We start from the raw sequence: 27,255 nt of genomic DNA, 5'->3' as shown, positions 1-27,255 counted from the left end.
TAATTAATAATAAATTATATGCTTTAGCTTTTAGTAATCTATTAAAAATGCTTTTGAGGATATGGAGTTGTTCTAGACTTCTTCTGAAATTCTGTATGATCCAAAGTGAAGTGGTCAGTGGGCTTTTCGTCTGTGCGTGCAAGGAATATAAAAAAACCAGATCCTCAGTTGGCTGGTACCCTTGAAATTGAGAGCCAGATTGATAGACTCAAAAGACTGGATGTGATTGATTTGTTGTTAGAGTTCTAAGTGTCTCTCTGACCTCTCTATATATTACAATCTTCCATTATGGTGTAAACTTGTTTACTTTTTCTTTTAATTTTGCCAATTTTTGCTTCATGTGTTTTGAAACTGTGTTACTAGGTCCATACTTAGGTCTTCCTCTTGGGTTGATTGTTTTGTTGCAATAAAATGTTACTTTGTATCTCCTGTAATGATTATTGCCTAAGTCGGCTTTGTCTGAGATAAGTACAGTGTTATCAGATTTCTTTAGTTTCATGCTTACATGGTATATATAACTTTCCCATTCTTTTACTTTCATATTTGCTGAGTGCTTGTTTGTTTATGATCTCTCTTTTCTAAATAACATATGTCTGTTTTTTTACATTTAATCTGATTGCCTTTGTCTTTCACTTGGTGTGTTTAGTCTGTTTACATATGTTATTGTCGTGTTTGGGTCTAAATCTGACTTTCTGTTTCTATCTTTCTACATGTTTTAAATTCTTTTTCTCCTGTAATTTCTTGTCATCTTTTGGATTATTAAAATAGTTTTTATTATGTATTCTCATACCTGTTATAAATCATTTTGTTATTCTTTAGTGTTACTCTAGATTACATTATTAATCCCTGACTTATTCGAATTTATAACAAATTAGTACTGATGTCTGTTTTCCAGAAAACTACAAGAACCTCGAGGTAGTTAACTCCATTTATGCCCTGTCTGCCTTTAGGGTTATTGTTACTTTATGTTTTAATTGTATATAGATAGTAAACCCCATGTGTTTAGTATCCATGTATTTACGCTTTCCATATCTCTGTAGTTCTTCCTTCATGACTGTTTGTCCATCAGGGCTTGTGTTTTTCTGCTCGTAGAACCCCTTTTATTATTTTATTGTATGTGTGCTCACCATTAAATATCTCAGGCATTGTCTGGAAGTGTCTTTATTTTTGCCTTCAGTTTTGAAGGAAACTTTCAGAATGTCTTGAAATCCTAAGTTGCTGGTTATTTTAGCATTTTAAGAGTGTAATTTCGTTATCTTCTGACTTTCATAGTTTCTGTTTAGAAATTTGCAGTTGATCTTATTGCTGCCCATTTGAAGGTTGTCTTTTTCTTGGACTGCTATTTTAAGATTTCTTCAAGAAGTTTTTAATTTTTGGAAGTTTTACTCTGATGTGTCCAGGTATGTTTTTCTTATATTCTGCTTGGGGTTTGTTGTGCCTCTTGAACTGGTGAGTTCCCCTTCTTGCTTATTAGCTATTCAGAAACTGCTTCTGTACCATTCTATCTGTCCTCTCTAGGACTCTAACTGCATGTATATTAGACCATTTCCTTGTGTCTCATATGTCTCCTATGCTCTTTCATGTATTTTCTATCTTATTCCTCTTCTCTCTCTCTCTCTCTCTATATATATATATATATATTTTTTTTTTTTAAGACCGAGTTTCGCTCTTGTTGCCCAGGCTGGAGTGCAATGGCATGATCTCGGCTCACTGCAACCTCCACTTCCTGTGTCAGTCTGTTCTTCTGCCTCAGCCTCCTGAGTAGCTGGGATTACAGGTGCCCGCCACCACACCTGGCTAATTTTTGTACTTTAGCAGAGATGGGGTTTCGCCATGTTGGCCAGGCCGGTCTCAAACTCCTGACCTCAGGTGATCCACCTGCCTCAGCCTCCCAAAGTGCTGGGATGAGAGCCATGAGCCACCGCACCTGGCCTCATAGGATTCTTAAAAAAAAAAAAACAAAACAGGCCAGGCGCGGTGGCTCATGCCTGTAATCCCAGCACTTTGGGCACATCATGAGGTCAGGAGATCGAGACCATCCTGGCTAACACGGTGAAACCCCGTCTCTACTTAAAAAAAAAAAAAAGCCGGGCATGGTGGCAGGCACCTGTAGTCCCAGCTACTCGGGAGGCTGAGGCAGGAGAATAGTGTGAACCCAGGAGGCGGAGCTTGCAGTGAGTGGAGATCGCGCCGCTGCACTCCAGCCTGGGTGACAGAGTGAGACTCTGCCTCAAAAAAAAAAAAGCTGTCTTACTTTGTGGGTCTATCTCTGTTTCCTTTTTTCTTGGTACTATGTCTTCATATGCCTAGTAATTTTTTATTGGATATCAGATAGTACATATGAAAAACTTGTAGAGGTTTTGGATAAGCTTTTAACTTCTTGCAGTCAGCAAAATAAAAGGCAAAACAACTTAGTCCAATCATGTTTGAGCTGTCTGAATTTCAGTATTTATAAGGCTTCACTTATTTCTGGTTCTCCATTGATCCTAGGGCATAGTCATTCAGGGGCCTGAGCTGGAGTCTGGGTGCTTACCAGGTTCCTGCCCCTTTAGTGGATCCTGAACTCCAATTTTTATTTTCTCAGGACTGCCACACGTTCTGTTTAGCTTTTACATCTTTTATTGCTACTTTTTGCCTGGTTTCTCTCAGTCTGTGGTGCCTGTGAATGGGCAGATGCTTTGAGGAGTTAAAGGGCTCAGATTTTGGGTTGATTTCTCACCGCTTTCTTTTTCTTTAGGATCTTGGCCCCTCATGCTTTGTGCCCTGAACTCTAGTTTTGTCTCCCAGCCATGTGAAACTGAAAACTCTTGAATTTGCTTCCTCTGAGCAGTTTCTATTTGGGGCAGCACCATTGCTCTTTCTTCTGTGTGCACTCTGCTTTCTTGCACCCACCTTCCTTCACTCCTTCTGTCTGCAGTACAAATGTGATGGCTGGAGATCCAGCAACCGTCTTTACCTAATGAGGTGGCTTTAAGAATGGAGGCCTTACAGAGGATAGAGGAGAAGAAAGATGGAAGGAGCCTGGATCTTTGTAGACTCTAGAGTCCCCATATCAGACCTGGATGACTTATATCTAGATTTCTTAGACATCAGGAGAGACATAAACATCTTGTCTTGTTTTAATCTTGCTCTTTTTTTTTTTTGTTTGTTTTTTTTTTTTTTTTGAGGCAGAGTCTCACTCTGTCGCCCAGGCTGGAGTGCAGTGGCATGATCTCGGCTCACTGCAACCTCTGCCTCCTGGGTTCAAGCAGTTCTCTTGCCTCAGCCTCCCGAGTAGTTGGGATTACAGGTGCCCACCACCATGCCTTGCTAATTGTTATATTTTTAGTAGAGACGGGGTTTCATCATGTTGGTCAGGCTGGTCTCGAACTCCTGACCCAGATAATCTACCCACCTCAGCCTCCCAACGTACCGGGATTACAGGCATGAGCCACCACACCCAGCCTAATCTTGCTATTTTTTGTTATACTGAGACAAACCTAATACTGATGAATGGAGTGAGGGTTCAGTGAATGGATATAAGTATATATTCCCATAATATATTAAGGAACATTGATTTTCAGCCTTTTATTTAGTTTTGGCATATATAACAGGTCACGTGAGTGAATAGTCTCATGAGTGAGTTATATATTATTTCTGGTATACTTGCTGAAATGTCATCCACACAAGGAAACCTGGAGGCTGAAGTTAGTGAGAGGAGTATTATTTTAGAGAAAGATTTGAATTTCAGTGTTGTTAATTGTCATTATTGGCAAGTTACTTGTGACATGCCTGCCAGATGATCTCAATAGATCACACTTGGGATTATTGTACACTGTCTTGAAACAGCTTTTTCTTTGCATTCAACAATTTAGTAGCCAAAATATGGTTGTGGATTAATGTTAGTGGAGCAAATGAAAAGGAAAGATGATTGAAAAGAATATTAAAAACTTAGTGAGAAATTACAGGTAGAGGGGTGAAGGATAAATAAAATGTTAAAAATGATGCCAGTGTTCTCACTTATAAGTAGGAGCGAAACAATGGGTACACGTGGTCATAGAGAGAGGAACAGACATTGGAGACTCCAAAAGGTGGGAGGTGGGAGGGGGGTGAGGTTTGAAAATTACCTGCTGGATACATTATTCTTTATTGGGGTAATGGGTACACTAAAAGCCCAGACTTCACCACTACACAATATATCCATGTAACAAAACTGTGCTGGTACCTACCCTCCCCCAAATCTATTAAAAAAATAATAAAGCAGCAAAGCTTTTGTATTTAAGGCCTGAGATGGTGTGATGGTGTTGGTAGAAATAGGCAAATTAGAAAGGGGTTCCTTGTAAGGAAATAAGTGTTTCATTACCTAAAGCTAAGAATATGTTTAGTGGATATGTTTCCCATTGGTGTGTATGAATTTTCTGCATAATATGAATTGTGTTACACCAATATAAGAGTTTCCTTGATCTTATTCCCACCCTAAAGGATGGTATAGAACTTCACGAAACCCGTGGTTGCGGTTAGTTATACTCTTACACATTCCATAGCCACCCCTATCCATAGGCAGGATTTCAAGGACTAATCTTAAAACCACTTATCAGTTGTTATGCATGTGGCAAAACTATGACCACATTGAAAACAGGAATTCAGCCTAAAGCAGCTTTATTTCCTGATTTTGAAAAGGATTATGATTAACATTGTAGGACTTAGGGTAGTATCTGTTCACATTTTTGAGGCATGCACTGAAAGATGACTCACTATCCTGACTCACTTGTTTAAGTTCACTGTCATTCAGAAGCTCTTTCATTCTGCTTTTCTTTTTCTGGTTTTCATTTTTTCCCCAGTGAATAGAATTGTTGTGGTAAGTCTCACATTGCTGAATATAACCTTTGTTTTTTCTTAATTGGTGTGTGTATGCCACGCCTCTAAGCACATTCAAATCTTTTACTAAAGATGGCTGTCACCTCGATGTTTAGTCTTGGCAGGAAGTATAGTATAGTGAGAGTTAGCAATGTTTAAGAGTAGTGAAACAGACTTCCTTGTTAATAAGATGAATATATAAATACTATATTATTTACTTTAGTGGAATATGCACCTGTTATTTAGGTATGTACTATAAATTTAGATGTAACCTAACCAACTAAAGCCCATTTTAGGAAGTACCATCAGGCCTGGTAACTGTCTCTGCTTAACCAAACAATTGAGCTGCCCCAACTGTTTCAAAGAATAATTTGATACAAAATTACAGTGAAATAATTTGAATAGTCCTTAAAACTTGTGATGGAATCTGACCATTAACTTAAGATCCTAGGTGAATAAACTTAAGTTGTAGAATGTCAGTGAGCTTTGCTACACTATATAGACGTTAAACATAGTTAAGTGAACAGGACTTAGAGTCAGAGAGGCCTGAGTTTGATCTGTGGCACCACCACTCAGTAGCCATGTAATCTTGGGCGAACATTGATCTCTCTAAGTCTCATTTTTCTCATTGCTACGACGGTATCTGTATCACTATGGTTGTGGTTAGGATTAAACTAGGTAATTCTTGTTCATTCAGTTAGTCTTTCAGTAAGTTTATTGAGCCACCAGTTAGATATCGGGCACTGTCCTAATCACTGGTTACAGTGGTAAATGACATGGACTGATCTGTGGGTCCAGTGGACCAAAATAAACAAGTAAACAAACATACATTTTCTAGCATTTCATATAAATGAAGTTATACAGTATGAGGTCTTTTGTGTTTGACTTTTATTTGCATTGTTTCGTGTTATCAGCAGTTTTTTCCTTTTTGTTGTTGAATAGTATTCCAAAGTATGAATTAACCAAAATTTGCTTAACTTTTCACCAATTGATGGATATTTAGGTTGTTTCTAGTTTTGAGCTGTATGAACTTTCACATAAAAATTTTTATAAATAAATGTTTTTGTTTCTTTTTTATAGATACCTAGGAGTGAGATTGCTGGTCAGTATGACACAATTTTATATCTAACTTTATAAGACACATGCTCTGATTTCTAACATGGCTGTACCATTTTGTATTTTCATGCATGCTGCAGGAGAGTTCTAGATGCTCCATATCCTTAGCAGCACTTGATGTTTTCAGTATTTTTAACTTTGACCGTAGTGGTACCTCAGTCGTGGTATCTCAGTGTGATTTTAATTTACATTTCTCTAATTATTAGTGGTTTGGGTCATCTTTTAGTGTATTTTTTGGCCATTCATATATCCATGTGTCTTTTGTGAAGTGTCTGTTCACATCTCTTGCCTGTTTTTTTTTTTATTATTTTATTTTTATTTATTTATTTTTTGAGACAGAGTCTTGCTCTGTTGCCCAGCTGGAGTGCAGTGGCACGATCTCAGCTCACTGCAGCCTCCGCCTCCCAGGTTCCAGTGGTTCTTCTGCCTCAGCCTCCCTGAGTAGTTAGGACTACAGGTGTGTGCCACCACGCCCGGCTAATTTTTGTATTTTTAGTAGAGATGGGGTTTCACCATGTTGGCCGGGCTGGTCTTGAACTCCTGACCTCAGGTGATCCGCCCACCTTGGCCTCCCAAAGTGCTGGGATTACAGGTGTGAGCCACAGCGCCCGGCCTCTTTTGCTCTTTTTTACAAAAAACAAAAACAAAAAACCCCGAAAAAACAAAAAACAGGCTGTTTGTTTTCTTCTTACTGGGTTGTAAGAATTGTTTAATCTGAATATAAGCCTTCTGTCCGATACGTATTTTACAGGCTTTTCTCCCAGTCTTGCTTTTTCATTTTCTTATTTATATTCCTTGAAGGGCAAGAGGTTTTAATTTTGATGAGCTCTATTTTTATCAGCTTTTCTAGTTTGTGCTATTTTTGGTTAAAAAAAATTTGGCTAACCCAGTATCATCGAGATTATCGCCTATATTTTCTTCTGAATAGTTTTTACACTTTCATATATGTTTGTGGTTTATTTCAAGTTAATTTTTGAATACTGCTGAGGTAAAGGCCAAGGTTTAATATAGATATAGATACCATATAGATACCTAGTTATTTCAGCACCATTTGTTGAAAAGACTATCTTTTCCCCCTTCAGTTATGTTGGCAACTTTGAGCCTATGAAATCTTGCTATCATTTGTAACCATCTTTTTTCAGCAAGAATCTAAGGCCAACAACAGAGCTTATTCAAATATAAATAAATCCATTTTATAATCTCACTCTTGAGTACTATATAATTTAGGAGGTTGTGGCAATAATGAAGGGAACCACTTTTCGGGGCTAATTCTAACTAATAAAGAAGTACGTGTTGGTAAAGTAGAAGATATGGTAACTTCCTAGAATTTCTACTTGTAAAGGAAGAACATTTCATACCCAGTTAGTGATATGTGATTTACTTTAGGAAAATGAATTAGAAACGTATTAAATGTGGGCTTGATTACCACAGACTGAAAGGAAAATTGGATCAATAGAAGAAAAATCTACAGCGACTACTTATACTCATGAGAAAGAAAAGGTAAAGAACTATACATAAAATAAAGTAGCTGCTTAGGGTGCTCTTTGAGTTCACATTTAAAAAGAGTTTGGGTGAAAGGTGGGAGAAAAGGCTTATCACCAATAAGGAGTGAAAAAAGTAGTAGATACTTAAACATAGCATCAGGAAAAGTAAAAACTGAATGAGTTGACATCTGTGAACAGTGTGGAGTCTGATAAAACACCTTCAAAAGCTTATTTTGGATTCTACAGATCAGTAATAACTAGATAGGCCTGCTGTTTGGAACATATCATAAAATGTAAACATAAAGAAAGCATGTATGTCCTGGACTCTTTTGCTTCCATCTTTGTTGTTGTTGTTGTTGTTCTTTTTATAGTAGAATTATCTTTAAACAGAAAAGAGAATGGACAGAAATGAGAGGTCATTGAGGCTCAAGGTCGGTTAGGAGATAACCATTTAAATTTAGGTCTTTAGGATTAGACGAGCTGTTGTCTTAGACTGTCTGTTTTAGAGTAATTTAATAGTCTTTTAAGGGTAGTAAAATATGGAAAAGGTACCAGAAGACTAGACTCCGAAGAGAAGCATGGGTAGATTCTGGTAACTAGAAGCTATTGGACTTCATGCTAATCCTAATCAGAATTCGAGCTTAGTTTTATTAAATCATGGTTTATGAATGGGTTTAAAAGGAAATAATGGTCTTTAGGGACTTTTCTGGTTATAATAGCACTAATACAACTTCCTTTTTTTGTTATTACTTAACAGGCAACCTAAAGAAACGTTGGAGATAAGTTTTATTTGAATGTTAGAAAGGTATTTATGTCTTCTATGATCCTACCATAGACCAGAAGAAGAAATGATGGTTAGAGGATACAGGTCATATATAGATTTTATAATTGATTGATAGACCATAGTTAAATTAATTTGTTGATGTTTATCAGAATGAAAGTCTTTGCCAGTGGGTCCTAGGATCTTAGCTTATTCAGCAGTTTTTCAGTGGTTAGGGTGAAAATTTAGTCACAATTATTGGATTTGTGAAGGGAAGGAGATAGGTACAAAGTTGATAGAGATAGCTAAAGTAAGGTTATGAAATTAAGATTTACAAAGATCTTTATAGGATAGTCATGGACCAAAATGGAAAATGAGTTAATTAAAAATAATAAAATGTCAAGCTCTGTACTGAGATTGAGAAAGCTTCTAAGAGAGGTCTGAGATATTTTAATTAAGTATATGCTAATATGAACCCATTAAATTGACTTAACAGCCAGAAAATAAAAGTGGATATTTGTTTGCAGATAAAGGAGGTAATAGTGCTGCTGTTCTCTCACCAAACCTTTTCTGGGGTATCATGTTGAATTTGGGGCATCAAATTTCAAAGGGGACTTTAGTAAATGTCATGTGTTGGACAGTGTGAATATGTCAGAGATTTGTATCTACAGGCCTCTCGTGGAAAAACCTAATTTTGTTTAGAACTAAAAGAAGACATTTCTATTAATAATTAGAACACTTCAAGCTGGAATGAGCTGACTTGTGAGATTTTCATTTCTGGAAGCCTTAAGGAGAAATTGAGTGACCACTTATTAAGAGATGTTATCGAGGGGACATCATCATTTGTGAGAGGTTGAGCTTTAAGTTTCCTTCCGATTTTTTTAACTTTTTAAAAATTAATTTTTAAAATTAATTTTTAACTTTAACTTTTTAAAAATCCAGTCAGTTTTGTCCTTAAGACTTTACTCCTAACAAATGCCTTGTATTTATGTATAGCACTTTAAAGTTTTGGCTGGGCGCAGTGGCTCATGCCTGTAATCCCAGCACTTTGGGGAGGCTGAGGCAGGCAGATCACGAAGTCAGGAGATCGAGACCATCCTGGATAACACGGTGAAACCCCGCCTCTACTAAAAATACAAAAAATTAGCCGGGCGTGATGGCGGGTGCCTGTAGTCCCAGCTACTCGGGAGGCTGAGGCAGGAGAATGGCATGAACCCAGGAGGCAGAGCTTGCAGTGAGCCGAGATCGCGCCACTGCACTTCAGCCTGGGCGACAGAGCGAGACTGTCTCAAAAAAAAAAAAAAGTTTTAAAATGCTTTATGAGCTTGATTAAATGTGATCTTCACAAGAATTTTATGAGCTAGGCAGGAAATATTTTATAATTATCAGGCAGCTGTAGTGTAATGATTTTGAGAATGGGTTCTGGATCCCAACTGTGTTCACATCCCGCTCTGCCGCCTGCTGTGAGACATTTGGAAACTTCAGAGCGCCTCCCTTTCCTCATCTGTAATTTGGCATCAATAATAGTGACTACACCACAGGGTTGATTGAGTTTACGTATGATAATATGCTTGAGAAAATATGCTTAGAACACTCCAACCTGCTCCAAACAGTGCCTGACTTAGTGGACAATGAGCCCCCGCGAGTTCATGCTCTTACTGTGTTGTCATCATTGTTGTTCTTTTATAGATGATGAGACTGAAACTTGTGCAGGTTGTGACTTGCCCAAGTTTACATCAATAATAAGTGGTAGAGAAGTTATTAGGAATTCTGTTGAATCAGACGAAAACAAAATGGAGTAAAGTTAATGGTATATGGAATAATTTTGTGAAATAGTATTGATTTGTCAAATGAATCAGTCAGATTATGAAATTATTGACTGTCGATTTGGGGAAAGTTAAAGTTTGCATGTGTTTACAGATATCCACACATTCCAGACATTATTTGTTAGAAAAGTTGTTTCTAAAGCGTATATCAATAAAGAAACCACATTTTCCAAAAGATTTTTGGTGCTTGATAGTGTTTAAAAGGAAGTAGGCAATTAACTTTGGTTTCTGTTTGCATTCCATCATACTTGCCAGGCAGTTTAAGCTTCTGATTTCTAGATGTGCTTAGATTTGTAGAAGAACAGAAAGCCAACTGAAGGCAAGTCCTATAAGAAAAATCCAAATTGCTTTGGGAGGCCTGGCTGGGCGGATCATGAGGTCAGGAGTTCGAGACCAGTCTGGGCAATATGATGAAACCCCTTCTCTACTAAAAAAACAAAACAACAACAAAACAACAACAACAATTAGCTGGGCATGGTGGCGGGCGCCTGTAGTCCCAGCTACTTGGGAGGCTGAGGCAGAAGAATCGCTTGAACCTGGGAGGCGGAGGTTGCAGTGAACCTAGATCGTGCCACTGCACTCCAGCCTAGGCGACAAATCAAGACTCCGTCTCAAAAAATAAAATAAAATAAAGAAAAATCCAAATTGTCTCTTATTTATAATATTACAATAAACAAAGAATGATCTTGCTGAAATTCTATCCTTACTTCAGATAATCACCTTTTCAAATTAAGTCACTAACTGCTCTTTAGTTTTCTATTTGTGTTAGAAACAGTTTACAGTTTACCTTTCTCTCACTGCTGGTATGGTCCTGTGGTGAACACATCTCTTATTGTAAGGATTTAAAAATTCATTTGCAAGGTTATAAGCATCTTGAAGGCATATCTTGTCTGGATAAACTGTTTCTCAGTACTTAAAAAGAGCCTTGCACATAGACAGTTTGGGAAATTGTAAAGCATTGATGGTTTTACTGGAAAGCAAAGGATCTACCAGATCGAAGGTATTAAAAATCGTCAATTAAAGTAATTTACTGTTCACAAGGATAGTAATGTAAGCTGTTTGTCAGTTAAGTTTATTAAAGTCTTTTTTGTATGTTAATCCCTCACCAACCTTGGAAGTTACGTTCTTGAAAAGGACTCTTGGCCAAAGTGTGGTTGGCAAAACTATAGTCAACAAGATCAGTGTCATATGCAAATACAAGTTCACTGGAGAAGATACTCTCTAAGAGACTTTACAAGCATTTTTAAAAACAAAATACATGAAAGTCCTACAAGACATTCATTTCAAAACAGTCCAGATTTGTTAGCAATAAAAAAATCTCATCTGGTAGCTACGTTGATCAGGAAAGTTGTAGTATGGTCTACTGAGGCAGATTCTCCTATAAATTTTGTTACTTGTATTTATATTTTCAAGATATTTGAGCCAGTTCTGAAAAGCATAAAATATAATGCCTTTAGCATTTGTATTATCCTTTAAGTTTTGCAGCTCTCAGCAAAATGCTGACCCTTTTACAGATGACTGTGGTGGTAAAGGATATGTTTCTCTGGGCTGGTCTGCTATTCACGTGTGGAGAAGGTGGAACACGGCAGCTTCACCTCTTTATGCTCAGCACCCCTGCTTGCATGGCCTACTGGGGGAGAAAGTGTTAATTAGTTTCTTTTGGCCACAGGAGTAGCTCTTTGGATTACTTTTCTTTTAGAGCAGTGAAGAAGCTAGAGGACATTCTCCCCAGAAAGGCTGAGGGGACCTTACCCCAAATCCTCCTGGCTGTCAGATCACTGGAGGCTGAGGGAGGGTGGGGCAGAGAGAGGAGGGTTTGCTTGTGTGGGAGAAGCTGTGTTGCAGTGGTCTTTTCCTTAGGAGGGATTTTTTGGCTAATGTTAATTATATTTACAATTGTTTAAAAATTTATGTTTGTATTCTGACAGGGTGGTATGTGTATATAACAAAAAGTTCAAAGTGTACTAAAGAGTGAAAAATAAGTGTCCTTTCTGTTCACCTAGATTTAATCTCCCCAGGACAACCACTGTTAACTGTGTGTAACTATTCTGAGCCTTACTCTGTGTTTTTTGTTTTGTTTTTGCTTACAGTATATCTTGGGGACGAATCTAAATCAGTACATACAATTTTGCTTCATGATTTTTAATAACTGAATTGATGGGCTTTTATGTTGTTTTTGGTCTTTTATTGCTGCTTTGTGAAGTTGGTCCTGCTTATCTACTTAGAAAATTTAGATTACTGGCCAGGTGTGGTGGCTCACACCTGTAATCCCAGCACTTTGGGAGGCCGAGGCAGGCAGATCACCTGAGGTCAGGAGTTTGAGACCAGCCTGCCCAACATGGCAAAACCCTGTCTCTACTAAAAGTACAAAAGATTAGCCAGATGTGGTGGTGGGTGCCTGTAATCCCAGCTACTCGGGAGGCTGAGGCAGGAGAATCGCTTGAACCCAGGAGGACAAGGTTGCAGTGAGCCGAGATCGTGCAACTGCAAAATCCCAGCTACTCGGGAGGCTGAGGCAGGAGAATCGCTTGAACCCAGGAGGACGAGGTTGCAGTGAGCCGAGATCGTGCAACTACTCTCCAGCCTGTGCGACAAGAGCGAAATTCTGTCTAAAAAAAAAAAAAAAAAAAAAATTTAGATTACTGTTATAAATGCATTCTATAATTTCAGGTAGTTTACTGAACGACTTCAGGACAGTGCTTTCTAGGAAATATTTTCCACAGTGAGAAGGATGGCAGATCTTTCATGTAAAATGTTTTTATAGTCAGTCTCCTTGGAGTGTGTTGGTATTTTATGTGGAAATTGACATAATTCATCAAGGGCAGCATTGGGGAAGAGGCTCCCCTCCCCCACCCCACACTTGTGACTTCTTCATAGAGTTTAACTCTTTGACTGCTATGTAAAAAATCCATTTATGATCTGATTGAACATTGTGTTTAAGGTTTTGGCCAGGTGAATTGAGGGTGGAACATTGGGTTGGGTTACCGTAAAGAAACCTAAATATTGGGCCGGGCATGGTGGCTCACGCCTGTAATCCTAACACTTTGGGAGGCCGAGGCAGGCAGATCACGAGGTCAGGAGATCGAGACCATCCTGGCCATCCTGGCTAACGCAGTGAAACTCTGTCTCTAGTAAAAATACAAGAAAATAGCTGGGCGTGGTGGCAGGCGCCTGTAGTTCCAGCTACTCGGGAGGCTGAGGCAGGAGAATGGCATGAACCCAGGAGGCGGAGGTTGCAGTGAGCCAAGACCACGCCACTGCACTCCAGCCTGGGTGACAGAGCGAGACTCCGTCTCAAAAAAAAAAAAAAAAAAAAAACCTAAATATTTTTCAGGATCCCCAGAAAAGATGTTACCTGGAGCCTAGTAGCAGCCCTTTTCCGTTTTTCTCATGGATCAGTTGTGTTTAAGAGTATTGTTTCTTTTAATATCTGGAACGTGATTGTGCAAGTTTCTCTGGAAATTTATATTGTACTACTGTTATTTTTCTCAAATATATTCACTATTAGGAAGGTAATATATATGTGGTAGATTATGTAGATGTTTCTTATTTATTTATTTATTTTTTTTTTATTTTTTGAGACGGAGTCTCGCTCTGTCACCCAGGCTGGAGTGCAGTGGCGTGATCTCAGCTCACAGCAAGCTCTGCCTCCTGAGTTCAAACCATTCTCCTGCCTCAGCCTCCCAAGTAGCTGGGACTACAGGCGCCTGCCACCATGCCCAGCTAATTTTTTGTATTTTTTAGTAGAGATGGGGTTTCACCGTGTTAGCCAGGATGATCTCGATCTCCTGACCTCATGATCCCTCCTGTCTTGGCCTCCTAAAGTGCTGGGATTACAGGTGTGAGCCACTGCGCCCGGCCAATTATATAGATGTTTCTTAATATTGAAGAAATATGTATTTGGATGTGATTAGATTTGGTTTTAAAATTTGCTTTTTGAGTAAAATTTGCATAATTAAAAAGGCTTACAGTTACCCTTATTTTGGTCATTCAAATATGAATGACCTAGGTAATAATGGTTGAATACTCAGGTAATAATGATACGTTAGTAGTATCAAAATATTAATTAAATTTTTACTAGGTTATTTAGCTTTCTTGATGACCTCAAACTAGTTTCTAATCCCTAAATATTTTTCTTGTTTTCCTATATATACTTCTGCTCCTGCGGTAGATTATCCAGTTGTCGGGGGTGAGTCTTGTGAAAAAGGAGGTGACGGAGACATGTTAGAAGTTTGGGGCCCTGTCTTTCCTACCCCACATTACTGTTGACATAGCTGCTGCTGTTGAAATAGCCATTCCTGTTGCTGGGGGTCTCTGGCTTTTTATTGTAACATTGTAGCTTTCTCTCCTTGTCCACATGGTGAGTTTCTACCATGCTTTTGTTTTATTATTACTATTTTTTGAGGCAGAGTCACATTCTGTCGTCCAGGCTGGAGTGCAGTGGCCTGATCTCAGCTCCTTGCAACCTCTGTCTCCTGGGTTCAGGCAATTCTCCTGCCTCTGCCTCCTGTCTAGCTGGGACTACAGGCACCCGTCACCATGCCTGGCTAACTTGTATTTTTAGTAGACATGGGATTTCGCTGTGTAGGCCATGCTTGTCTCAAACTCCTGGCCTTAAGTGATCTACCTGCCTTGGCCTCCCAAAGTGCTGGGATTACAGGCATGAGCCACTGTGCCCAGCCTCTACCATGCTATTTTAGGACCTGGATCAAATGTTGTTTTGTACCTAAAACTTTTTTCTGACTTTGCTTTTTTTCTATCAGCTTTTTTGTAGCATTTAAAAAACACATCTATTAAAGCGCATTTATCACATTATTTACAGTTGGTCTTTATGTGTCTGATTCCCTCAGGAATGTGATCTTTTTGAGGAACTGTTCTATCTGTCTTTGTATTAATGATAGCTGGGTACAGTGGCAGTAGATGGTGTTCAGTGCTTTCTGAATTAATGAATATTAGAAAGTTTAATTCATCTCATTTCTCCAAGGAAAAGCTGGTCTTTATATTCTTCATCTGATTGTCATTCACTTAATGATTGGCCAGTCGGTAATTCAAGTGGAACTTTTAGGTATCCATAGAGATAGGGCAGAATTATTTTGATTATATAATTTGCTTTAAAAATTGTCCTACAGCTTTCCGTCTAAAACCTTATAAGAAAACCGAGGAGCAAGTTTTCCTTTCTAGTCACCGTACTATGTTATAGAAAAGGTAAAATGTATTTGGAAAATTAAAAAAATCTTTTTTTCTAACTTATAGTGTCAGTGTCATCTGTCTTTAGTGCATTTCATTCCAGTGTTTTTTCTGTCTGTGGCTTTTCTTGTTTAATTGTGTTTTGTTTTCCACAGTAGGTAGATGATTTATTGTTTGGTATTGGAGTTAACTTTAGGCTTCAAATGGCTCAGTTCTGGTGAAATCCATTATTTAAGATCTGTGCACATCTAGGGAGGTTGCTCTGTCTTACAGTGGTAAAACACTTACGACTTTCTATTGACTTGAAGGCATTTCCTTGCCTCTTGCCCTTATTTAATGCTAGAGGATCCTTGTTGACAGATTCTCTTGTTAAGCCTTTGTTCATTTGCTTGCGATTTTATTTATTCAAAGCCTTCTTGCATTGTTCCAAGTGCCACTTCTCTAACTTAAGAACTATGTGATCTTTGCAGTTAACCTACCAATTTTCTCATTTGTTTAATGAGCAATAATGATACCTACCTCATAGTTTTGATGTGGGGAGACTAAATGAGATAATATACATAAAGCATTTAGATTGTACAGAATAAATGCTAGTTACTACTTATGAGTCAGGTTCTTAGTTGCTACTTAATTCATCTGGTCTCCTGAAGAGTGACTACCATGTATGTGTGTGTATATATATATATATATATATATATATATATATATATAGCACTATTGATGTTTGTTATATAAAATAAATCTTACTTATTATATGTTACCCGAACCCAACATTATTAGCACAATAACAGTAACAGAGTGTAAGGAATATAATATTAAACACATGTGCACATATGAGATACTTATATATAACGCAGTTTAGGGTTTGTTAGGTGAAATGTGTGGAATGCAGCTGTGTCTTGTGAGAATTCTTTGGTACTGTGCTTCGAGCTTAGGGTACCTTACAAAAATGATTGAATGAGTGACAGTTTTAGTGTGATATGAGCACTTTTATTTATTAAATCCCATTCAGTGTTACCAAATTGCTGGCTTTTGATGGCCTTATGGTCAAATTTGAACCCAAGGGCCATTCAGGGACCCAGTAATACTTATGTAACTCAAAGGATGATAATATAGTTCTTCTTGTGTGCTTCTCAGTTGTTCTAGGCAATACCTGGTTCTTGTTTTTGAGTGTCATTTTAGGCACAGTTTGGCTTTTGCACATTATTTTTTATTTAAAGGGTTACCATTGGGTTGATCGTTACCACTGTCTGTGGAATTAGTTATTAACCATCAGAGTGGGCAGTCTATGAATTATCTTCTTATATCTGGTCTGCAAGAATTTGCTGTAATTAGAACATTTCTTGTTAATACCTATTGGGCCAAATTCAACACAAACTTTTATTGTAGTGCATGTAACTGCACATACTTGCAATTCTGAATGAGCTGGGAAAAAAGTTCTTAAAACTAAGTGAATGAAGTAGATTCAATAGAGCCCTTTCTGTAGTCATGGGAATTAATCATGAAGGCAGTTGCTTTAGTAACACTAAAAGCATAAAGTGTTTTAGTAAAGTTCAGTATCATTTGGTGATTATTGTGTCAAATTTTTACATGTTTCTTGATAATTTCTTGTTATTATCATAAAACACACAACTTAAAACATAATATAGCAGGTCCAGTTACTTATGACCACAAAGAATATTTCATATAAATTGTTCTGGGATTCTTCAAAATACCATTCATCTCCATTTTGCACAAATAATTGACAATTGCATGTAATGAGATTGGAAGGCTACTAGAATCCAGAAAGTACAGCTGTTAGAATTCACAGGAATCACATAGATTTGTTTCTGTGGGAAGAAATGTAAGGACTAGCAGAAGTGAGCAGAAATGTAGGAAGATCATCTATTAATACTTACACTTCAACAAAAGCACTTGGTTAGAAACACGGCTTTGAAGTTGAAATTGGACAGCCTGGCTTTTAAGTCCTGCTCTGTCACTTACTTCCCATATGGCCTGAATTACTTAACCTTTCCACCCCTTAGTCTCCACATATGTAAAGTGGGGATAGTCATAAAACTAACATAGGCTTTTGTGAGGTTTAAGTGAGATTATGCATGTTAAATGCTCAGCACAGTGTCTGGCACATAGTAACCTCTCAATAAACAGTTTATAAAATATCCACAAGCAAGGAGTTGTTACAAACCAGTCTTGTGTCATCTGTTAAAACAATCATACTGCTGCAAAAGCAGCTAAAATATAATCTTGACTTTGTCAGCAACTGTAGGCGTATTGAAGTGAGTAAAATGACTCATATGTTTGTCTTGGTTCTAAATATCTGTTGTTGGCAATTTTGTCATTCAACCCTGTCCCCAAATGTGGGATTGCACTCATATGCAACAGCTAGTAATTATGTTTCTCTTCAGTAGTAATGGTATTTAAATATTGTTACATCACTTCATATCCTTTTAAGCTGTGACTCATCTTACACATAAATGTAGGAGTTACTAGTCTGATTTGGGGGGTTCCAGGGAGTCACTAAGTGATACTATTTCTTTTCCTTGAGAAGTAAGGCGCAGGAGACTGCCAGATGGAGATCAGATCGTCTCCTCTGTTGGCTGATTGGAGGACATGGCATCAGATCTGGATTGAAAAGGGCTTATTAGCTTGCTTGACTTAGACCTGCCCACTGGGTGACTGACACAGCCAACAAGCCTGGGCCTCAAAGGGCAGGCACCTTCCTGCATGGAGAGCCCATTAGAGAGACCAGACCAGGGGACACCCAGGGACAGAAGGCTGCACCCAGGGACAGGGGCTGAGAGAGAGCAGGAGGTGAGCCTGTCTTGCCCAGGTGCTTGTTTGAGACCATTGACCCCACATGTCCTTCTGCCCCTTGGAGAGGAGAGTGGGAGAGTTCAGGAGTGCTGCCCCCGCCGCATTTCCTCCACATGACTTGAAGCGTGATGGAAGCACACCTAGCCACGTGAGCAGAGTCTTTCTACAACGAAAGGGAGCGTGTGCAGCTCTGCGAGTAGGAGAGATGAAGAGCAGAGTGAAGGGAGGGTTGGAGCACAAACACAGCAGATGAGTCTCTCGAGCCCTTCATCTTCCCGGAGCCCCCTATGTTATTTAAAATGCAGGTGAAGGACTCTTAGATAACCAGAAGTACAAATTTAGATAACTAGATTGTGACTTGTCATGTCTGAATTTTAGTCTTCATAAAAATTTAAATGCTATCTTGAAATAGAATAAATGGAATAAATATGTAAGAGAAAGCTAAGAATCTTTAGCAAAAGTATACTTTTTTGTAGTTAAGGTATATATGGAAATTAGCTTGTGAGTCTGATTTTCAGCATACGTTGATATATTAAATTTTTAATTGGTTGGATAATTCACCTTAGTAATTAATTTTTAGTAATTTTTTATGCTTTTCAAGAAATGTTTAATGAGCATCTACCATGGGCTAGGCACTGATAGATACCAGAGACACCAGGATGGATGAGAAACTGTCCTCTTTTCATGGAGATCATAGTTCAATAGAAGAGACATGTAATACATATATTCAGTACAGAATTACAGGTAACAGATGTGGAAATACAGTAGGTCAGAAGCAGCAGTGGCCAGTTCTGCCTTACTGGCAATGGGCAGTGGTAAGGTGGAGCATATATAAGCAGCTTACAATTCTAGTTTTGATTAAATTTGAGAAAAAAAAAGTCTTCTCTGTTATAATGAAATCTTGTCAGCATTCGTTTCTAGGACTTTAAAAATTATTTTGTTTCCTATCTTTCTAGAAATTAGGAAGCAAGTGATAGAAGCCGACCCAGGACTTGGTGTGAGAAAAAATTTTAACTTAATTAAAACCATAATTTAAATATTTTACTAGTTATAGAAATATTAAATATCCACCTGACGCAAGGTGCTCTGTGTATAAAATATTGGCAATTTGTCCTCTTCCCAATGATCTTAAAAATATGTGCTTACAAAAACAAAACAAGCAACCTACCAATTATATAGACACTGTTGATCTTTTTATTTGCAGAATCAGGGGAAGCCATGGAGAATCATGGGGACTCCTTGAAGGGAGGCTGAGGTGGCAGCTGGGAAGCTGATGGGAAGGGAAATCATTTGGGCAATAGCATTACAAGTGGGCACACCCAGAGGCTGGCAGGTGCAGTGTGTGTGCCTGGTCCTTCCACCCCAGCAGTGATCACCATAGGGAAAGGGGAGGCCAAGCTAGCAGAGCTTTGCTGCGTTCTCCCCAGCCCCACTCACCCTACTCGCTTGGCAATTAGGCATTTATAGAATTTGTTTGAAGAGTGTATTCTGCAAATTTAATGAAAAAATAAAAAAGTATTAATTTGAAGCATGATACAGTGGAAATAATGGTAATAATGCTGTTGGTGATATAAGAAATATTTTGAATGGGAAGGTATAAATCATATTTGTGCTGATAATGAAAGGTTAAAATTGAAGAACATTTAGGCTTATTTCTTTTGAACACTTTGATTGTATCAGATAATGCATACTTAAACTAGAGGAGTAGGCTGGGCTTTGTGGCTCATGCCTATAATCCTAGCACTTTGGGAGGCCAAGGCGGTGGATTGCTCCAGTCCAGGAGTTCGAGACCAGCCGGGGTAACATGGCAAAATCCCATCTCGACAGAAAATACAGGTATTAGCTAGACATGGTAGCATGCGCCTGTAGTCCCAGCTACTTAGGACTCAGGAGGCTGAGGTGGGAGGATCACCTGAGCCTTGGGAGATTGACGCTGCAATGAACTGTGATCGTGCCACTGTACTCCAGTCTGGGTGGCAGAGTGAGACCTTGTCTCAAAACAAACAAAATCCCCCCAAAACAAAACCTGGAGGAATATGAAGATATGTATGGAACTTGTGTGGCTCTTTTGAAGAGAAAATCTGGGCATTTCTGAGGACTTTGTGGGTTGATGGCACTGCGTCTTTCATGTATCTTGCTTTCACTGGCTGTCCCTTTCCTTGATGGTGATTATTTATACTGCTCTATAATTGTGGCTATGATCTGTCTCTTTTCTTGTTCCCAAGTAAACATAAGAAAGAGGAAAGGAAGCCAAATGATTTTTCTAAGATTATATGCTGATAGGGGGAGCAAGATGGAGATAAATGGGTTTTTGCGGTTGTGCAGTTTTTGAAAAGACATTTGTTTAATGTGGAATTAATGTAGTTATGAGAGATGCAAGTGGGATTGGGTTGGACCACAGGGAAGTATAGGATTGGATTGTCAACCTTAAATAATGGAAATATGATTAAGTAGAGTTAATTTGAGTCCAGAGCTTGAGGATGGCCACCCGGGTACATAGATTCAAGTTGCCCTGAATATACACTCCAATTAGCAGCAGTTACAAGCGGGTTTTTAAGGAAAAAAGAAGGGACTGTTTCTAAGATTTTACCAAGAATTTACATCAAAATAACATAAGCTATTGATTGTCTAAACCTTGTTCTTTGTATCACAAATTCCAAGAACATGAAGATAATGGGGGAGACAGCTAGCCAGGCACAAAATGTCCTGAAACAGTTTTCCCCAGGCATGGGAGGATCCATAACTGCAGTCCCATATGCACATCTCTCTGGGCCTGATAGATTTCGTGGACCTCACAGAGCTCAGACTGCTCTGAGCTATTTTTCTTGGGATTCTAGATGATCTCCCAATAAAGGGAAATAAAGGGGTCAGGAGGAGGTACTGGAGCAGTTCTTCCTACAGGACCACCAGTGGTAGGGTGGCTTAGGCTATCCCAGAGTGCTGTTTCAGAACAAGATGTTTTAGGGGGAGAGCTGGTATATGTAGCCTTTAGGTTCCCATATTTCATCTTGACTGGAGTGACCAGTCAAAATAAGTGGTATTTCAGACTCTTGTTGCAGATGTACCTTTCTTTATTTTTTGTGTTTTTAGTTGTGCTTTGATGTTAATCTGCTTCACTGCTCATTCCTCCTCTGAGCATTCCTTCCAGCCTTGGATCTAGAGCATGGCAAAATTATCATGACAGTTTTATCAGTGGTGTTTATTAAGATTTCCACATGTAAAATAATCTTTATTCTTAATATATCTTAGTCTGTGGTACAGTGAGGAAGTGATCACAAATATGTTTACCAAGATTTCAGCATTTAAAAATAATCTTTTTTCTTGATGTATCTTAGTCCACGGTTCAGTGAGAAAGTGATCACAACTAAAAACATAACTAAGGGGCACCAGTGAATTTGGTTGAAAGACACAAATAACTTATTCAGATTATTGTAAGGAAAAAAGAACATTTGCTGTCTGAATTCGTTATACTAGAAATGAAAGGCATCAGGAACTGAAGCGTGAAGCACCTTCGGGGTGGGCTATTCAGTCTCTTTTGGGCTAAAAGGTCTCTGGTGGTGACTGCTTTGCTCTGTATCTCAGGTGCTGTTTCCTTCTCTGTACCAGCTACTTTTCTCTGCTTACTGGTAGTTTTTGCTTCCTCATTTTTTCAGCTTGCCTTTGGTGGTCATTGCCTATTAAGCTCTTTATTGCGTGGTGCTTCATCTTTAACTCCCGTTGCAAGCTGATCCATTCTCTAAGTTTCTCTTAGTTCATTCCCACAGAGAAGGGCTGGTTGAATAAATTATACTAATACTTTAGGATGCTGTAAAGCTGTGGAAAAGGTTGAGGTAGACCCACTGGGGTACTGGAGAAACTGCGTTCAGTGACATCCCTTTGGTAGCTTGGAAACTGGCCACCATAGCATGAGTATTTGCCACATGGAAATCTGCAGATGCCACAAACAGGGCCCATTGCCTCTGCCTCTTCCCCCAGAAATGGTTGTTAACCTTTAGGGGCACTGCCAGGTAGATCTATAGGTGTTGACCTATACAGTCTCCAAGATGTACTGTTAAGTGAAAAAGAGGTGTCGATTTTAGAATATTCTAGTTTTTGAATAAAATGGGAGATGAAATATTTGTGGGTATTCATGAATACATGCAGATTCTTGAATAGTGTGGAGAATATTTTTGGCAGCTAACAGTGATTGCTTCTAGAAAGTGGGGGCTTAGGTTTGGAGTGGAGAGTGTGTGCAGATCAGGGTTCAGTTTTAGACATTGTCTATATTTTATTGTGAACATTAATAGCCAATACAATTCTTACATAATCATCATAATGTCAGTATCATTTACTTCAATTTCAAGTATTATGATGAGGTGTGTAGGGAAGGAAACATAATCCCTAACGTTGAAGAGGTCAAGATCAAATGAATTCACTTTTCTCGTATACCATTAAGGTCACAGCCATGTCCCTTTGTATTTTATGTTATGTCAGACTGACTTTTCTCACTCTGTTAATTGCTTGTCTTCAGATTTCTAATAGCCCCCTTACACTCTTTTTGATGTATTTATATGTAAGCTTTTACTGTATCACTACTATACCCATGATCTTTGTGTTGCCTGGAATCCACTTTCTTCTAAGACACCTTATGTTTCCTATTCTAATGTAGACAGGTTGCTCTCTATGCAGCTACACAGTTGGCATTTGGAAATGTCTAATTTTGGCCTGTGCAATGTTACAGATCCTGTTTTTGCCTCCCTTTCTTATTTTGTGTAAAAGAATTATTCTGACTCTTGCTAAAAAGGGAAAGTAGGCTTTATTCAGGACCATTGCAGTCGGTATCAAGACTATTAAAATAGTGGAGAGATCAGGCCCAACTCTGCACTCAACAAGGACAAGTGGAGATGGATAGCCAATGGGCAGAGCAAGAAGGTCGGTGATGGAAAATCACTAAGAGGAGAGACATCAAGTGTAGGGGGATTCTGGCTAAACCGACATAACAAGATTCTTGCTGAAGACAGGCCAGGGTGATCAGATATCAAGGGTGGGGGATGAGGAATCTGTTCAGATATCTAGGATGATCAGATTTCATGAAGGGTGGGGGGATTCTTGCTAAACTGAGTTAGCAGGATTCTTGCTACAACTGGACTAGGCAGGCTGAAGATAGGACAAGGCTGAGGTAGAGGCCTAGTCAAGAAGAGGGCTTAAAGGAGCCTGCCCAGAGTTTGGTCAAGGAGCATCTTTGTCAGTTCTTCCTGTTGCTGTTTTGTTTTTCTGTAGTATACTCTCAAATTCTTTTTCAGAGACATTTCCAAGGCAGTAAACTTTGAATCCTGTGTTTTCATGCTGCTGTAATAGCACATGACTTACCACAAACTTGGTGGCTTAAACAACACAGATGTATCATATAATGGGTTCTGGAGGCCAGAAGTCTGAAATCAAGTTTCTCTGGGCCAAAGTCAGCAGGGTTGGTTCCTTCTGGAGCCACTAGGGGAAAATCCATTTCCTTGACTTTTCTTGCTTCTGAAGGCTGCCTGCTTTCCTTAGCTGGTGATGTCTTGCTTCCACCATCACACTGCCTCCTCCTTCCTTTAACCTTCTTGCTTCCTGTTCAGAAGGATTGTTGTGACCACACTGGGCCCACTTGCATGATGCAGGGCAATCTCTGAACTCAAGATCCTTAGCTGAATTACATCTGTAATCAATCACTTTTGCAATTATGAGGCAACATTTACAGATTCCAGGGGTTAGGATGTGGACATCCTTGGCAGGGCAGAAGGTCAGTCTTCAGCTTACCACACCTTGTGATATCTAAAAATCTTTTTATTTTTCCTCATGGTTGGTATAGAATTCCAAGTTCATGACAATTTTTTGCTCATAACTTTGGAAATAGTGTTTCATTATCTTCTAGCTGATTAGAACTTTGGCACCAGTCTAATTCTTATTCCTTGGTATATGACTTGAGAAATTTTCCCCCTCTAAACTTCTGAGATCTTTTGCTTTAGTTGAATGTTACACCTGGCTTAAGCTGAACGTAAACTTAATTTATTAGTGTCCAGTTAAGTGTAATTAATGTCCATAGGCATGCCTCTAACAGGGATGTTACTTTTGCAAAATGGTTTCCAAATTGTAGGTTCCTACCCATTTAAGAGACAGGGAGAAATAATGAAGGGAAGAAGGAAGTAATAAATAAAACAGAATGGAAAAATTCATAGTGCCATCTTACAGTACTTGTAAGTACATACTGTTTCATGAGACATTTGTTTTACTTATATGTGTATGTGGTTTGTTAAAAATGTCCAAAACCACTACTTTAGCATGTATTTTGCTTCCTGTCTGAAACAGGGGCTGAAACAGAGGCTACAATTTTCACATTAAGAATTATTATTAAAAATTACATTAAGATATAAAATGTATTTGAGGAGAGGAGCATTTCTGGTTAGCTTTAGTTTAATGTTTTAAATAAAAATTTTTTTGTTGCTCTATGACAAGTTTTATTTTTAATAAGAAATAAGAAAGTGGCTAATATTGAGACACAAGATGAAGGCACTTTATGAAGCTGCTTCTTTCAAGCCGCTGTTTGTTAGCGGATGGAATGCTGGTGTAGGCTGGTGTGCTTCATAGTTGGGATGTAGCCTGAAAGCCATGTTTTCACCCTCAACAATGATCAGCTTTGTTTGAAAATATATAGTCTGTGTAACCACAGCAAGGTTTTTTTCTCCCTTAGAAGAAGACAGAATGCATCTCAAACTTTTTCTTCTTGTGCTTGTTTCACAGATAGTTTAAAGTAGAGCTACCTCTGCCTTTCTTTGTTTTAGTTAGTTGCAGAATGTGTGAGGTACCACCTAGCAGCACTCTTGGTGTGTTCGAGAACTATAAAATAATAATGAAATCTTGGAATAGATAAGTTACTCTATGAGGACTGAAGCTGTTGTTAACTCCCAAGGCCAGACTGATTATCTCACAAAGGGTAAAGTACTTTTAAAATTGATGTTGTTTGTATTTTTAACGTTCATCTGTCAAAATGTACTCTAGGAAAAATGGTCTGCTGTAAATTTTATTTTATTGGAAATGAACTTTAGTAACTTTGTATGGATTTTTCATTGCAATTTGGTGTTAATTTAGTGACATTAAGATACAATACCTGCTTTTAAAGCATATAATTCAGGAGGATACTGGATTCTTAAAAGTTCTTGGCAGATTAAATGGAAAAAGAGGTCATCTTAGAATTGTATAGTTGTCAATTTTTAAAATGCTTCTTAAAAATGTGTAGTTGTCATTTTCTTCTATAAATTGTGCTGAGGTATTTTCCTGTATACTTCAATATTTCCTGCACACTTGAGTATCCAAGTATCTTCTGATCCTTATTGCATAAAATATGCCTCTTTTACTTTGAAACTTTGTTACATTAGATAAAAAATCATAAAAATAATTTGATTTAATTTGGCTTGGAATGTAGTTTTTTTTTTTTTTTTAAACAAACATCCTGGTGAAATGAGAGGACTGATATTTAAAGTAGTTAATCTAAGCCGGGTGCGGTGGCTCACTCCTGTAATCTCAGCACTTTGGGAGGCTGAGGTGGGTGGATCACCTGAGGTCAAGAGCTTGAGACCAGCCTGGCCAACATGGTGAAACCTCATCTCTACTAAAAATACAAAAATTAGGCAGGTAGCTCACACCTGTAGTCCCAGCTACTCGGGAGGCTGAGGCAGGAGAGTTGCTTGAACCTGGGAGGTGGAGGTTGCAGTGAGCTGAGATCATACCACTGCACTCCAGCCTGGGCAACAGAGTGAGACTCGGTCTCAAAAAGAAAAAAAGAAAAAAAAAAAGTAGTTGATCTACATATTTCTGCACATGGTTTTATTTTTAATAATAGGAACTTTTTCTTCAGCTACAATAATTTTAACACTCATTACTCTTTAATTACTGTAATATTTTGGCAACAAGTGGTATTGTATTTCAAACCACATTTTTCCAAATAAACTTTTATTTATGGATTTGTCATGCAAGGAGAGCATAAACATGTGGTGTGAATTTTTGGGATAATGTCCTGATTAAGTTTTTATTTGATAATGATGTGACATAAGTACCAACGAACACAGCTGCTATTGTTTATAGGTGCATGGAACTTTGTTCACATGTGCACACAGACACAAGACGGCTGTTGATAATCGTTTGCAGTCACTGTTTTGGGGCACACGGTTGGTTCTTTCAACAGAATTTCTAAATAAGTAATCAGAATGAAACCAAAGGAAGTATTCTAGTGTAATTCTTAATAAACTTCAGACCAGATAGTATGAGCCATAATTTAACTATAGCAAAACCCTACATAAGGATACTGCTTCTTACTGTTTGCCTTGCAATGCAGATTTTAAAATAATGTCTCTAAACTGAATATTGGTAAAGATTAACATATTTATTTAGTTTCCTCAAAGAAACAGATTTGGCTATATTTTCTAAAATGCGTTTGGCTTTAAATTCACTCTCCTTTTGGAATACATACAATAATATTTTAAAATTTTCTGCCCATGGGGAAACTCAGGGATAAGAAATTTCTAAGGGAGTTTAAAGATTGAGAATTTATTTATTTGATTTAGAGTTAACTGTTCTGATCACTTTAAAGTACATCATACTTCTCCCAAAAAATCAGGATGCAATTTCATCCATTTCCAATAAGAAGTCCAGTATTTCCGGAAGACTGACAGTGATCTATGTAAAGCTTTATATTTTATAGTTTGCCACAATGACATTTTCTTGGGATGCGTTGCGTCTTCACCTCTCAACCCCAGTCCTTGCCTTTACACTTTTAAACTTTTCATTGTTATGTTGGAAATATACTTGTGATGCCTAGGACTGGTAGCAGGAATAAGGGACTGGTATAAAAGACATTCCAATAAAGCATTCATCTATTGAATTTGGCCTGATTACTAAAGAAATTCATGCTTTGCAGTTCTGATAATAGAAATGGAGTTTCATAAGTAGTCAGATTCTCTTGATTTGAATTTAATTTCTTTTTTTTTTTTTTTTGAGACAGGGTCTTACTCTGTCACCCAGGCTGGAGTGCAGTGGCACAATCTCAGCTCACTGCAACCTCTGCCTCCCGGGTTCAAGCGATTCTCCTGCTTCAGCCTCCCGACTAGCTGGGACCACAGGCAAGCACCACTATGCCCAGCTAATTTTTGTATTTTTAGTAGAGATAAGGTTTCACCATGTTGGCCAGGCTCGTCTCAAACTCCTGGCCTCAAGTGATCTG

The 27,255-nt window shown here is 38.3% G+C and overlaps 1 protein-coding gene and 1 long non-coding RNA gene across 16 annotated transcripts in view; both read left to right on the top strand.

Moving 5' to 3' along the window:
- Positions 1 to 27,255, top strand: part of USP6NL (USP6 N-terminal like) — a 151,410-nt gene that overhangs the window by 52,865 nt on the left and 71,290 nt on the right. Inside the window, exon 1 of one of the 15 annotated variants that reach the window (XM_054521906.2) lies at positions 24,489 to 24,972. The exons of 13 other annotated variants lie outside the window; for them this stretch is intronic. In XM_054521906.2, the coding sequence (XP_054377881.1) occupies positions 24,918 to 24,972 (55 nt within the window). In that variant the 5' untranslated portion in view covers positions 24,489 to 24,917. Of the gene's footprint in view, positions 1 to 24,488; positions 24,973 to 27,255 lie in introns of those variants that run through there. One more of the 15 variants, XM_054521904.2, reaches the window with a different exon arrangement.
- On the top strand, positions 3,289 to 12,659 carry LOC129048167 (uncharacterized). The gene is made up of 2 exons (XR_008510278.1): positions 3,289 to 7,452; positions 8,194 to 12,659. It is a non-coding gene; the product is annotated as an uncharacterized LOC129048167 (long non-coding RNA).

The sequence above is a fragment of the Pongo abelii genome, chromosome 8, assembly GCF_028885655.2.
Source record: "Pongo abelii isolate AG06213 chromosome 8, NHGRI_mPonAbe1-v2.0_pri, whole genome shotgun sequence".
NCBI lineage: Eukaryota > Metazoa > Chordata > Mammalia > Primates > Hominidae > Pongo > Pongo abelii.
This window is presented reverse-complemented; position numbering and strand designations above follow the sequence as displayed.